Raw genomic sequence first — 13,089 nt, forward strand, 5'->3', positions numbered from 1 at the left:
ATATTGAATGTGACTAATGATTTTTAAAAAGTTTTTTTTACAAACTGGTGTTTTTGTTATACTGATAACACTTTACAGAAAATGCATGTAGAGATGGTATTTTCATCATGGTAATATAAGGTAATAACCTTTGTACTTATATAAAAACATATGAACATAACTTAAAGAACCAACAACACTCAACCATCCTACAATAATCATGCAGAGCTGTGATCTGTTTAAGCAATATAGCTCGACAGGGTGTGTTGATGTGGGATATCGCCATGTAGACACACACCCCTAAAGTGCCATATTGGGATTATACAATGGCCAATGAGGTCATTTGAAATTAAAGACTTAGGTTAAAAGAAATCTGTAGTGACATCCTAATATATCGCCACCGTCATGACATCACACGGGCCATATCTGGTATATAAATATCTGGGGGAAAAAATGACAGGAAGGTAGTATCTTTTGTTTTCTGTGATGCACTGGTAGAGAGGGAAGATGATTGAAGCGGGTTCTAGTAAATGGAGATGGATATGTGTAGACGTAGTGTCTCCTTACTGGTCAACGTTGACTTGAACCTGTGTTCTGGGTTTTCAGCAGTAAGGTAACGTTTGATTTTTTCACAGCAATCAAAAAGTGACCTTCCTGTAACTTTGTATATGCGAAGCAGAGACATTGACCTTTCCATTAATTTCTTTCAGTTATTTATTACAGTATTTTTTTTGGTTTGTGTATAGTGTCAATCGGTGGGTGCTAGGGTGCTAGGGTGCTACCTGTTCGATTTGTCACGGACCCCATAGCCCATTGAAATGAATAGGATGATCCTTTCCATTGCATAATACACAATTGCATTGGAGGACAAAGCTACACAGATAGTTACAAAGTAATAAGACCGGTTCTCCCATTTTTTTTGTACTACAGTAGACTCTCTATTCCGAAGCCTGGCAGTCCAAATCAGTCTATAATCTTGACCATGCAACAGTAATGAAATGCATGCTGATAGCAATCGAAACTGAACTTTAATATCATAATTGTATAATGAGTGTACAAAACGTCAAAGAATGTGATTAGTATTCCAAACAAATCACGAATCTGAACAGGTTCTGGTCCCAACTAGTTTGGATTAGCAGTCTACTGTACCTCTGTCCCTGCTTGGGTGACAAAGACATTGTGAGGAAGCCTGTACATAGCTAGAGAACTGCTTATACAATTGTGTTGAAACTTTGTTTGGACATTCTTTAGTTATTGCAATGATAAAATCTGGATGGGGAAATTCCTGTTAGTATGTTTATAGGTAAGTATGTAAGTGACATTTCAATCAGATTCTGGGAATACCGGTTTATAAAGGAACCTGTCTGCATACTTCATGCTTTCGTGTTGAAATGTACATATTGTGGATGTAAGATTTGAAGATCAACTGTTTCATGTTACTGTTTGTGTTTCTACAACTGTATTTTGTTTGAAGCTTCCTTATACTGTATTTTCTAATTGGGGGGCGGGGGGTTCTGTGGTTAAACAGCATGCCAACTGCACTGTCTCTTTCTCACCACAGGATGGAGCATGCCACCAACCAATTGAGAAGAGCTGGCAACCAGAAAGGACTTTACATTCTCCGGTGCAGCCCAAAGGATTTTAACAAGTACTTCCTCTCCTTTGCAGTAGGGGTCAGTATACTACAATAATTCACTCAGAAATATTCTCATTTCTAGTTTGTAGCAATCTGGATAGGACAGCACCACAGATTCAGGAAAAGGCAGGCAACATATCCTTTTAGAAATACCCTATAGACAATTATACGTGATGCCATCCTTGATGGAAAGCTTAAACAGATTCAACAGAATTATACATTTAATTTTGTTCACTGTAACTAAATACACATTGATGTTAATATTTAATACTGACATGCATTGTTTATGGGCTGGAATAAATGAAAATTCTTGTTTTAATAAATTCTTCACACAGGTAATATTGTATACAGGAATTGAAAAAAAGGCCATTTTAGATATTAAGTTAAAATATTATTATTATTATTATTATTATTATTATTATTATTATTATTATTATTATTATTATTATTATTATTTATTTATTTATTTCTTAGCAGACGCCCTTATCCAGGGCGACTTACAATTGTTACAAAATATCACATTATACATTATTTCACGTTATACAGATAATGTATTATTTTTTTACATACAATTACCCATTTAAACAGTTGGGTTTTTATTGGAGCAATCTAAGTAAAATACCTTGCTCAAGGGTACAGCAGCAATGTCCCCCACCTGGGATTGAACCCACGACCCTCTGGTCAAGAGTCCAGAGCCCTAACCACTACTCCGCACTGCAGTGTTCTTTCTACTATTCACTGTATATGGGGGGTTTAATATCATTTACAAAAACTTTGTTGCAGTTCTGCTTGAACTAGAATAAACTAATACAGTAGTCATTACAGTGGCTGATGGTTCCTTTCTGTGTTTCTTAGCATGACAGTGGGACCGAGTACAAGCACTGCTTGATCACGAAGACTGAGACCGGCGAGTACAATCTGAATGGTGCCAAGAAGACCTTTGGAAGCCTCAAGGAGCTGCTTAACTTCTATCAGAAGGAAACGGTCCGTTCTGATGGCTTTATCTTCCAGTTTCTCAAGTGCTGTCCGCCCAAGGCCAAAGGTCAGGGTCAAGTTTAAAACATTTTGTATTCAAAGTTGATTGAAAATGAATGCCATTGACAATTGCTTATTCTGAAAGAAACATTGTTATATTATGTTTTTTTAGACATTCTTGTAGTTTAATGCTTTACATTTAAAACCTGCTTAAATTATTCTTACAAAATATGCCATTTATTAAGTAAAATAATCCATAAACCATTCAGCAGTCACTAAATGCAGGCAATGACTTAAAGACCTACAGGTTTGAGCACCAGTTGGATGACATTATCTCACCCGGTAAAAATGGGGCATAATTGTAACTTTTGAATTGGGCCCTGTAAAATCTGTTGTAAAAAATCTTGCATGACATTCTCTGCCAGTCCTACTGTTTGTTCAGATATAAAAGAGCTATTTTCCCTTTGAGACAACATTCCAAACATGACTCAATAGAGTTGGTGCAGTATTCTGAGCTGTTTTGCATTGATTTTGCTGTGCAGCTGGATGCAGGTGTTGCAAGTCAGATGTAGTATCTCTGAAGACCGGGTCCACAACTAGGTGCTTTGAAAGCACAGTTTACTGTTTGCTCAACCAGCTCTTTAACCCTGTCTGCAAATTGTTGCTGGACAAAGTCTGTCAGGTACAGGCAATAAAATGTACTGGTTGATTATAGAAATCCAGCTGTCAGAACTAAATCCTATACATGATTAGGCATTATAATTAACTTTGCACCCATTTTCTCGCTTCTCTCCTTGTCCCTTTTAGACAAATCAAATCTGGTGGTCTTTCGAAGCAATAAAGGCTCCGAAATGCCCATGTCTCCAGTGCCGCAGAGACATAATATCAGCCAGATGGTGTTTCACAAGATCAAGAAAGAAGACCTGGAATTTGTATGCACACTCAACAGTTTGAAATTGATTTCTTTTCTAGTATAAAAATGTGACTATTACCGGGGGCATTCAGAACAAAAAATAGGAGGCACTTTTTTACACAGAGAATTGTGAGAGTCTGGGACCAACTCCCCAGTAATGTTGTTGAAGCTGACGCCCTGGGATATCTCCATTGCAAAAGCCTGCTTAATTTGTAATGCAGCGGTGTGGGCTACTCCCCATACCTTTACTAGGTTCTACAGACTAAATGTTGTGGATCCTGAAAACCCTGGCTTTGGAACTAGAGTGTTAAGGACGGCTTCTCAGTCAAACCTTACAAAAATGAGTTTCTCCCAATTTTTTATCCCTAGCTTCTCTTGGTTTAGACTTGTAGCATTCCAGTTATTCTGCAATAATTACATTTTGTACTTGCAAGGGAATGTTAGGTTATTATCATAGCCCTGGTTCTCTGAAATAGAAATGTAACCATTAACCTTCAGGGTTGCTGCGTCCATGATTGCAACAGGCTTGAACGAAAAGTGACGTTGATATCTGTGCGCACAGTCTTTTTATGTCCTCGGGTGCGGGCAATGACTGCGTTGCAGGATTTTGAAGCAGCTTTGATGTATCTTATTCAGGTTTTGGGTCTTTAAGAGGTAAATACCCATGCAGTAATGGTTACATTTCTATTCCAGGGAACCAGGTTTATGATAATAACCTAATGTTTTATTAGGTTATTATATAAGCTTTATTAGAGAACACCTGAATAATATGAGGAAGCAGTGGCAATTCTAAATTCATAAATGCCAATTCTTGAACATTATGAAATGCCAAGTAACCTTCTAATGCAATATTATTGGCGCCTCATATTACTTTGAGTTTCACCAATATTGCAAAAAGTAATGATTCTAACATCCTCATATGACGATTGCTATGTTTACAACAAAATAGAGGTAGCACGCTATGATAGTATCGCTGTTATTCCTGAAAAAAATCCACTTGACCCTGCCCTATTTTGTCTATTGTATTTTATTGCACCCAGATTTAGCTATGAGCCAGTTTTCATTGGCAGTCCCTGAGCAGGTGTATAGAAAGGAAGAAAATAAACAAACACAAAAATGGAAAAAGAAAATACAAATAAAGTAACATTACAGAAGGGAGCAATTTGTAATTAACAGAATAAATAACTTTACGTTATCTCCTCAAACATAATGCAATTATTCCCTCTAAACAAATACATATAATAATAACAGAAAAAAAACAGCCAAAATTTATAGTACAATAATAATAATAATAATAATAATAATAATAATAATAATAATAATAATAATAGTAAAGGCTGGTTCACACTGGACATACAATTCATACGAACACTACGAACGCATCACCTTGCATTCAAATCGTAAACGGACCAGTTGCCAGATCTCAACTTCTCTGCGCTAAATTTGTGACGTCACTCGCATTCAACCAATAACGTTTGAGTTCAAGTTCAAACGGCGTAATGACTTTAATTTAAAAATAATAATTGAATAATAATAGATAATGAATGACGAAATGCTAATCGAGCAAGTACGTGGCTGTCTAGGGCTGTATGATATGGGATGGCCAGATTATAAAGACAACATTAAAAAATAATTATTTTTTCATCTTCAACTGAATCAAGCATCAGCACAGCAGGCTGTAAATAACAGAATGAAAAACTAACAAGGGGAGGAAATTAAATATTTGTAAATTGTAGGAAGCAAGTTATATACAAATGAGGCCATATATGTTTTATATTGTCACTGATCACAATGTGGCCTCTATATCCACATATTCGCTGTTCTGAAAACTGTAAATGTCCACAAAAGCCGTATAATTAATGAAGAATGACTGACTCATACAGAGCATCGATAAAATAATCACAGCGCACTGTGACTTACTGCAGTTTAACTTTCAATTGTATTTTATTTATTTTAGAAGAAAATCTGTAACAGCGAATGTGTGAACAACGCTAGTATAGAAGCCTGTGCCATAGTCTAATCCAACCATGTTTTAGTCGCAGAATGTACGACGAGATGGAGAAGTTTGAGAGACAAGTTTTCCAGTGAGAAAAAGGCTATTCAGGGGGAAAAAACGTGGCTCCGAGATGAGCAGGAAGGAGAAGTGGGCTTTTTTCAAAACCCTGGGCTTTTTATCTACCCATATTAGACACAAAAGGAAGGAAGGTAGTAATCGTAAAAAGGTTATTATTTTTATTATTATTTCTTAGCAGACGCCCTTATCCAGGGCGACTTACAATTGTTACAAGATATCACATTATTTTTACATACAGTTACCCATTTATACAGCTGGGTTTTTACTGGAGCAATCTAGGTAAAGTACCTTGCTCAAGGGTACAGCATCAGTGTCTCCCACCTGGGATTGAACCCACAACCCTCCGGTCAAGAGTCCAGAGCCCAAACCACTACTCAACAAAAAAAAAATATTACACCAAATTATTACTCCCTTCCTACAGCTTTCATATCAACAAGAACTATCCATATAGCACATTGTTTCAGGTGCAGACGGACATTGCTCTTTAAACAGGTTTATTTATGTTCAATGCAACACGCTAAGCGCACAGTGGCACAGCTTATAGCAACTTTTAGAATTGTATGGCAGTATTTGCACCTGAAAAACTATACAGAACTGGAGAGATCTATCCTGTAAATAAAATAAATAAAACAAACAAAAGTTACCCATGTAGAAGATAGTTAATTTTAAGCTTGTAAATTATTTGGTCACTTACCTCCATTTTATCTTATGACAGAACCTTTGGAAACATCCCCAACTTTTCCCGGAAGTAAATGACCCCATCAGACTGCTAAGCAGTTTATGTGAAGACGGTTTTGACCCCGAAGACTTCCAGTAATCTGTCCCCTACAAATATACCCTCCACTTCAGTAGTGTGCATTCCATCTCCATTGCCTTCACCAGTCCCACAAACCCCTGTTTTTACCAGAAAGGTCAGGGCAGGTCCCAGCGGGTATGAGAGGGAAATTTGCAATGCCATGTCGGCTGTGGCCACAGCAGCGTCCGTAGAGAACGATGAGGATGAATTGTACGGCAGGAGCATGGCCATCGCACCCCGTAGGCTAGAGAGTCGTGAAAAGGCGCTATTAAAAATTAAAATTAGTCAGTTAATGTTTGAAGCCGAATTTGAACAGTAGTTGTTTTGTTGTTTAACTGTTCTTGTTTTTAATTATTGTAAATGATTTGTTGTTTAAGATTTGAAAGATTTTTTTTTAAATAAATCTTTACAATTTTCCTTTATAAAAAATGTCTTCGTCATTAGAAAACACCAGGAAGGTAAAAGGCTGTCCCATTTAAAAAAAAAAAAAAAAAATCCCACGTGTTATTTGCTATCCATCTTGTGTGTGTTTGGTAATGAAAGTATTTCCATTCACATATATACTCTGTATATATGTATATGTATATGTGTATATATATATATATATATATATATATATATATATATATAAACAAGGTCACATCACACGATTGTCTCATTGACCAATCAGAATGAATTAATGCAGGGAGAAGATCGCTCAGTGTGAACTACAGCCTGTGTCCGTTCGTTGCGTTTGTGTGAATCGTATGCCCAGTGTGAACCAGCCTTTACCCTCCACCACCCCTGATTTTAATAAACGCAGTACAACAATTGCCAACATCTACTAATATACCACAGTTAATAACGTACTAAAGTGCCAATCCAATAAAATAGTATATTGGCAAATAGTGATCACATATTTGTTTTTGTTTTAACCATACTTTTTTTGTTTATAAATAAAGTCTTTAAATTCATTACCTTTAATGTCATCTGGTGAAGAATTCCAAAAAGTTTCACCTTTAAGTGAAAATGCAGTTTGTGCAAATTTTGTACATCGTCTTGCCTCCGTGCAGAGTTACCTTTAACAGCTGCCCTGGTAATTCTGTTATTATAATCTGAACAGATATAAATCCCATTATTGGCGAGGGGCAATATCATGTAGAGACTTAAAAAACAGAACTCCGTAAGAATAATATATATAATTATCAAAACTTAGTAAATTATATATTTTTGAGAATACTGCAATGGTGGAATATCTTTTTTTTTTTTTATGTAGAATTGGGTTAAGCCTGTGTGAAAAGTTGAATAATTTTGAACCAGCTTACGCATATGGAACAGGCTTTAAAGTTTAGATTTGAAAAACCAAATTAACATTTGTTTAGATCAAATTAAATTACATTATGAGAGTGGATATTTAGGTATTTTGGGTATTCTCTTTCTAAAAGTGTTGTCCTGCCTCGTTTAAATGTTGACATTGATTCATGAGCACCTGTTTAAATTACAGTAAATATGCTTTTGTTAAGGTTAATAGAGTAAACGCATGTTCAGTGGAAGCCAGGACTTAACCCATGCTAATTTCCTTAGGAATGTTCAAACAAGTGAGCTCTGTGCTAGTTTTCTGTTAACTTGCTTAGGTCTTTTATGTTTACATTATTGTGATTATCATTAAAACTTCCACACAGGGATTCCTCTGATAGAAATGACAACCATAATATTAAAATTGATCATGAAATGTGGCACTGCAAACAGATAAGGAACAGTGTTTTAAAAATGTGTGTAATGATTTTGTGACATGGACTACACCACTGAAGCCAGATCAATACCACCTAACTTTACTTGTGATCGCTAATCGGAGTAAATGAACCTGCTGCATGAGCTAGGTGCCACTCTGCCTACTTCCAATTTTCAAGAGAAAATTCCCTTATTTCCCTGGTTAAACGTTGTTTTCCAACCTACATAGTAATATTTTTATTTATTTATTTATTTATTTTAATATTTCAGCATGAAAGCCTTGGTCAAGGAACCTTTACAAAGATTTTTAGAGGAATAAGGAAAGAGCTAGGAGACTATGGTGAGATGCATGAGACGGAGGTTGTTATGAAGGTTCTGGATAAAGCACACAGGAATTACTCTGAGGTGAGTAAAGAAGTATCCTTCTCACACATCACATAGGAGTAAACATTTTCATCATGCCATGAATGTAGGCCATGGTCACCTACTGGACCTTCATGTGTAATGAGTTATTTTCTATCTTTGAATGTGTGTTATTGTACTTTGATTATCTTTTTGTTTTGTTTTTCTTTCACCTTAACAATTAGTAATATTGTGATAGGTAACACAAGTAACCACACATTAAGAAGGCAGTTAAACATACATTTAGTTAAAATAAGTCAAATTGTATTCTTGGAAAAGTAGACACATTTTACTACACAAAAGAAAATCAGTGGTGCTACTGTATATCACACTTGCCAGAATACCTGTAAGGGATTGGCAGGAGGTGAGTGGCATGGGTGAAAGTAAAATGTACAGACAACAGTTCAGTGTTAAAAAACAATCCGTATTTATTTAAAAAAATAATAAACCCACCCCTCTACCAGCAGGATTGTAGCCCCAAAATAATAATCACAATAACTATTATAATCCATGTGGTGCACGGCACAGTGCTTTCCAGTGTGGTGCTGTGCTGTGCTGTGCTGTGCGGTTGGTGCTCGGGGTGGTAGTGCTAGCTCCCTGGCTCCTACTCCTCTGCAAAAACACGAACAAAAACAAAGAGCACTCCGGCTTGTTAATCACGTTTCAGTGTAAGGGGCCGTACTCACGTAGCTGCGTCCCCTTTGTACTGCTAAACTCCCTGTGATCAGCCCGGCGCCACGGTCTATCCGATCACTGCCTGCCCCGCAGCTGATCACAATGGACTTTTTTAGTAATCTTGCAGTTACGCGCTTTTTCCAAAATGGCCGACTTCCAGTTCCCACCTACCATCGAGTCAACCCGTCTATGGGAACGTGTACCACCAGCCTTACACAGCGCCCCTTCTGGTTGGGAGGGAGACTTGCGGCTCAGATTATTTCTCTCCCTGTTATAGGGATAAACAATGTTGAATCAAAAAAAGAATTAACTGTGGACTATTTTCTTACTGATTCAACACTTTGAGTTGTTTATACCACTTAAAACATTTATTTTTAATTGATACTTGTTTGATAATGAGATTCAGTTGATTATTAATTTGTTAATTGGATTTGGTTTTTGCTCTTATTACGCATAGTTCAGACAGTTAGACTGTTTGCCTCACATATTGTGGGAATGTTGTCATGAGTTCCTCTGAGATTTCTAGTTTGAAATCCCATTTAGAGACAAAAGTGTCTGTTGTAAGTGAATATCGTAGTGAGGACTATGTTTTAGACATTGGAACATTAAAGTAGCACTGGAAAAATAAAAATGCAAAAAACAAAGGAGTGTGAACTGGGAATTGACATTATTGATCGTTTTGCCAAACCTAAAACAGATGAAGACCTAATTATCATTGTCAGTGATCGGTTTTCAAGATGTGGGCTGTAAACTTGTTTGAACAATTGTTAAAGCCAAGAAAGAAGCTGACTTAAAATCTAACATCTGTGTAATTGATGGAGGTTTACTGAGTAATGATCAAATTGCTGTTGTTCCTGAACCTGTCCAGAAGATATGTGAAATTCAAATTAGTAATGGGGGAGGGGGACTGGTTATGTGGAAATTAATTTGTAATTAAGAAAATATTTTTTTTAAGTGGTTTTGTTGAAGAATCTACAGGTTTCTGTGGATTCGTAGCACAAACTGGATTTGTTAATCAACAATGTATATGTGCCTCGCACTCCCCTTCTCTTCAAAGCCACACAGCCACTTTTAGTTAGAAGATTCGTATAATTAATCAGTCAAAAGATCAAAGGGTGACGTCACAGAAATGTTTAAAGTCTTTTTAAATAGCAGGCTCTTTTACAGGTTTAATATTGTATTTTATTGCATATACTCAATCCAGAATTGGATGAGTTAATCAATAGCTAACTCATTTTCATAATATATTACTCGTTGTGGGCTAGCTACCAGATTCATTGTTGTTTAAAGGCCAAGGTGTAGATACCAAAATCCCCCAGGCCTTGGTTAGTGTATGTGATTCAGAGAATCCATCAGCCCAACACATAGATATAAAAGATACATTGGGCCCGAGTCCCTAAAGACAAAAAAATGCCTCCTTCCCATCTCTACACTGCATCTCTCAGGCTTTTTAGCATAGACATTAAGTCGTTGTGCCTTGTTGCACAAGAGATGGAGGCAGTATGACATCTCATTAAATGGCACTCAGTAGCAGCTGACCCAGTGTCTCGGGACTAAATGCCAAGTGATGTTCAGATCAGGATTGATGTGTGCTCAAGAGCTGTGAGGGAGAGCTCTCACTCACCTTTCAAACACACTGATTCTATAGATCCTGCATTTATACTGTGTCAAGTTAGAGAATCAACAACAGTGGTTTGATCAACTGACAGTGACAGCATGACTTATAATGCCTTGTGAAGTAATCTGACGTGCAGATTGATTTATCAGGGGCTGGTATCAGGTGGCGTTGATGTAGGAAGTGAAGAGTTAAAGTGCAGTGACCCTGATATCTTTCTTCTCTCCTCCGCAGTCCTTCTTTGAAGCCGCTAGCATGATGAGCCAGCTCTCCTACAAGCACCTGGTATTGAACTATGGGGTCTGTGTGTGTGGAGAAGAGAGTAAGTGCATCCCAGCAAGTCATGCTTCATCAGAGCCAGTGATTTCAATTAATAATCTTCCTTCCACCTCACCCCGCACCCCCAATAACACATCAGTAGAATTGTGGCTTTCTGACCAGTGATTTATTCAAAAGGCTAATTCCATTCAGGAATATATTTTACAATGTGATGACATAAACGCTTATTGCAAGGGGCAGTATAAAATGATACAGCCCAATGGGGAGACCAATTGTGTTCGCATTAGACTACTGCGCAGGCTGGCTGTAAAATGACTAACTGGCTGTAAAATTGTTAACTATTCTTTAAGCCTTTACTGCAGAGGGAGGGAAGTTTGAATGTAGTTACTTAAGAATTGAAGTATAATTAATTTCTGAATTCCTATGAATATACTGTATGTGGAATGTGTTCGTTATTTCAGTGATCAATAAGAAATCATTTTTGACTTCATACATTAATTTTATACTGCAACATGATTCCTGAAACCACTCAGCACTCATGTCTTTCACCTCTGGAGACCTTTTCAAGTCCTGCTCAGTTCAAAAAGTGAAAGCAGTTTAGTGGTCTAAACTTGTCCCCCAGTAAACTTTTAGTACACAGTTTTCACAGCTGGCCCAGGCCTGAATGAAGAGAGGGTGGGGTCATTTTTAAACTAATCACATTTTTACAAGAAACACTTTTTTTTTCAGTACAAACAACAACCTTCCAATATGTGTACAGACTGTATTCATTTTAAGTCGTATAGGGCACGACACCTATGAATTCCCACCACTTGCTGTCACTTGCTACTACTGTATATATTTAATTTCATTGAATTTCATAAGCCAGTTTACCAGGATTAAAACATATTTGCCATTTCATTATCTTGGTCGTCTTAAAGAACCCAATATAAACTACAAAACTATATAGATAAGGATGGCACCTGTTTTTTTTTTTTTTTTTTTTTTTTTTTTTTTTTTAAATGATAACATCCTGAAGCAGTGTTCCTTGTAAAAATCAGATCACACACTTGACTTCACTTTAATTTACTGAACTCCATGTATTGATCAAACCAGCCAAGGCTGCCCTTTTGAGGGAATTCCATTAACTCCCATAGGATATCCCAACCTGGACACAAAATCTCGCTCTTTTATTGTAGGGGGGTGAGGCACACACAGAGGTCAAGTAACTTGCCTCGAGGTGCACAGTTACAAACTTCATTGTCCCTACCTAATATACATGTTTTATTACCCAGTCTTAAAATGGTACAGAACACCCTGTGACTTGGATAACGTTATTGTTACTTGCTGTTGTTGGGTCCTGTGTGCTATGTAGGTACCTGTATTATACTCTCAGTTCCAACAGTAGTGTTGATTGAAATAGCCTTTTATTGTTAAGTTGTGCTTGGCAGTATCATTTTTGGAATCCTTCAAAATAAATGTATTTACAGTAGATATCATCAGCTTTTTAAAACTTCTCTTTAGATATTATGGTTCAGGAATATGTGAAGTTTGGGTCTCTGGACACATACCTAAAAAAGAACAAGAGCTGTGTGAATATCATGTGGAAACTGGAGGTGGCAAAGCAGCTAGCTTGGGCTATGCATTTCTTGGTAAGTAAACGTATAGCTTGTCTTAACCAGGTTTGAATGGAAAAGAGAATAAGGGTGTCATGTAAAAAGCATGTTACATGTTAAGCCAGTGGTGTATTTTAAAGGACAGTGCAAAGGCAAATATACTTAATTTAGTCAACCTTTAGTGCTGCTGTAATAACGATTTTGTAATTTCTGTTTTGAGGGCAAAGCATAAGTTTAAATGTTGTACTCCACTCCTGTTTTATCATGGAAGTTTTGCTCACAATGTGTTAAGACATTTGTAACACCAAAGAGGAACCCGGGATTTAATAGATGAGTTTTGCTGTGTGATATACACATACTTTCAATGAGTTTTACTGTGTGATATACACATACTTTCAATGAGTTTTACTGTGTGATATATACATACTTTCAATGAGTTT

General features: G+C 36.8%; 1 protein-coding gene across 3 annotated transcripts in view; it reads left to right on the top strand.

Moving 5' to 3' along the window:
• Positions 1-13,089, top strand: part of LOC117421267 (tyrosine-protein kinase JAK2-like) — a 101,306-nt gene that overhangs the window by 65,546 nt on the left and 22,671 nt on the right. For all 3 annotated transcript variants that reach the window (XM_034035431.3, XM_034035430.3, XM_034035432.3), the window contains exons 9-14: positions 1,541-1,652; positions 2,471-2,657; positions 3,398-3,522; positions 8,354-8,488; positions 11,010-11,097; positions 12,558-12,685. In XM_034035431.3, coding sequence (XP_033891322.3) covers positions 1,541-1,652; positions 2,471-2,657; positions 3,398-3,522; positions 8,354-8,488; positions 11,010-11,097; positions 12,558-12,685 — 775 coding nt within the window. The remainder of the gene's footprint in view (positions 1-1,540; positions 1,653-2,470; positions 2,658-3,397; positions 3,523-8,353; positions 8,489-11,009; positions 11,098-12,557; positions 12,686-13,089) is intronic.

The sequence above is a fragment of the Acipenser ruthenus genome, chromosome 1 (genome assembly GCF_902713425.1).
Source record: "Acipenser ruthenus chromosome 1, fAciRut3.2 maternal haplotype, whole genome shotgun sequence".
Lineage (NCBI taxonomy): Eukaryota > Metazoa > Chordata > Actinopteri > Acipenseriformes > Acipenseridae > Acipenser > Acipenser ruthenus.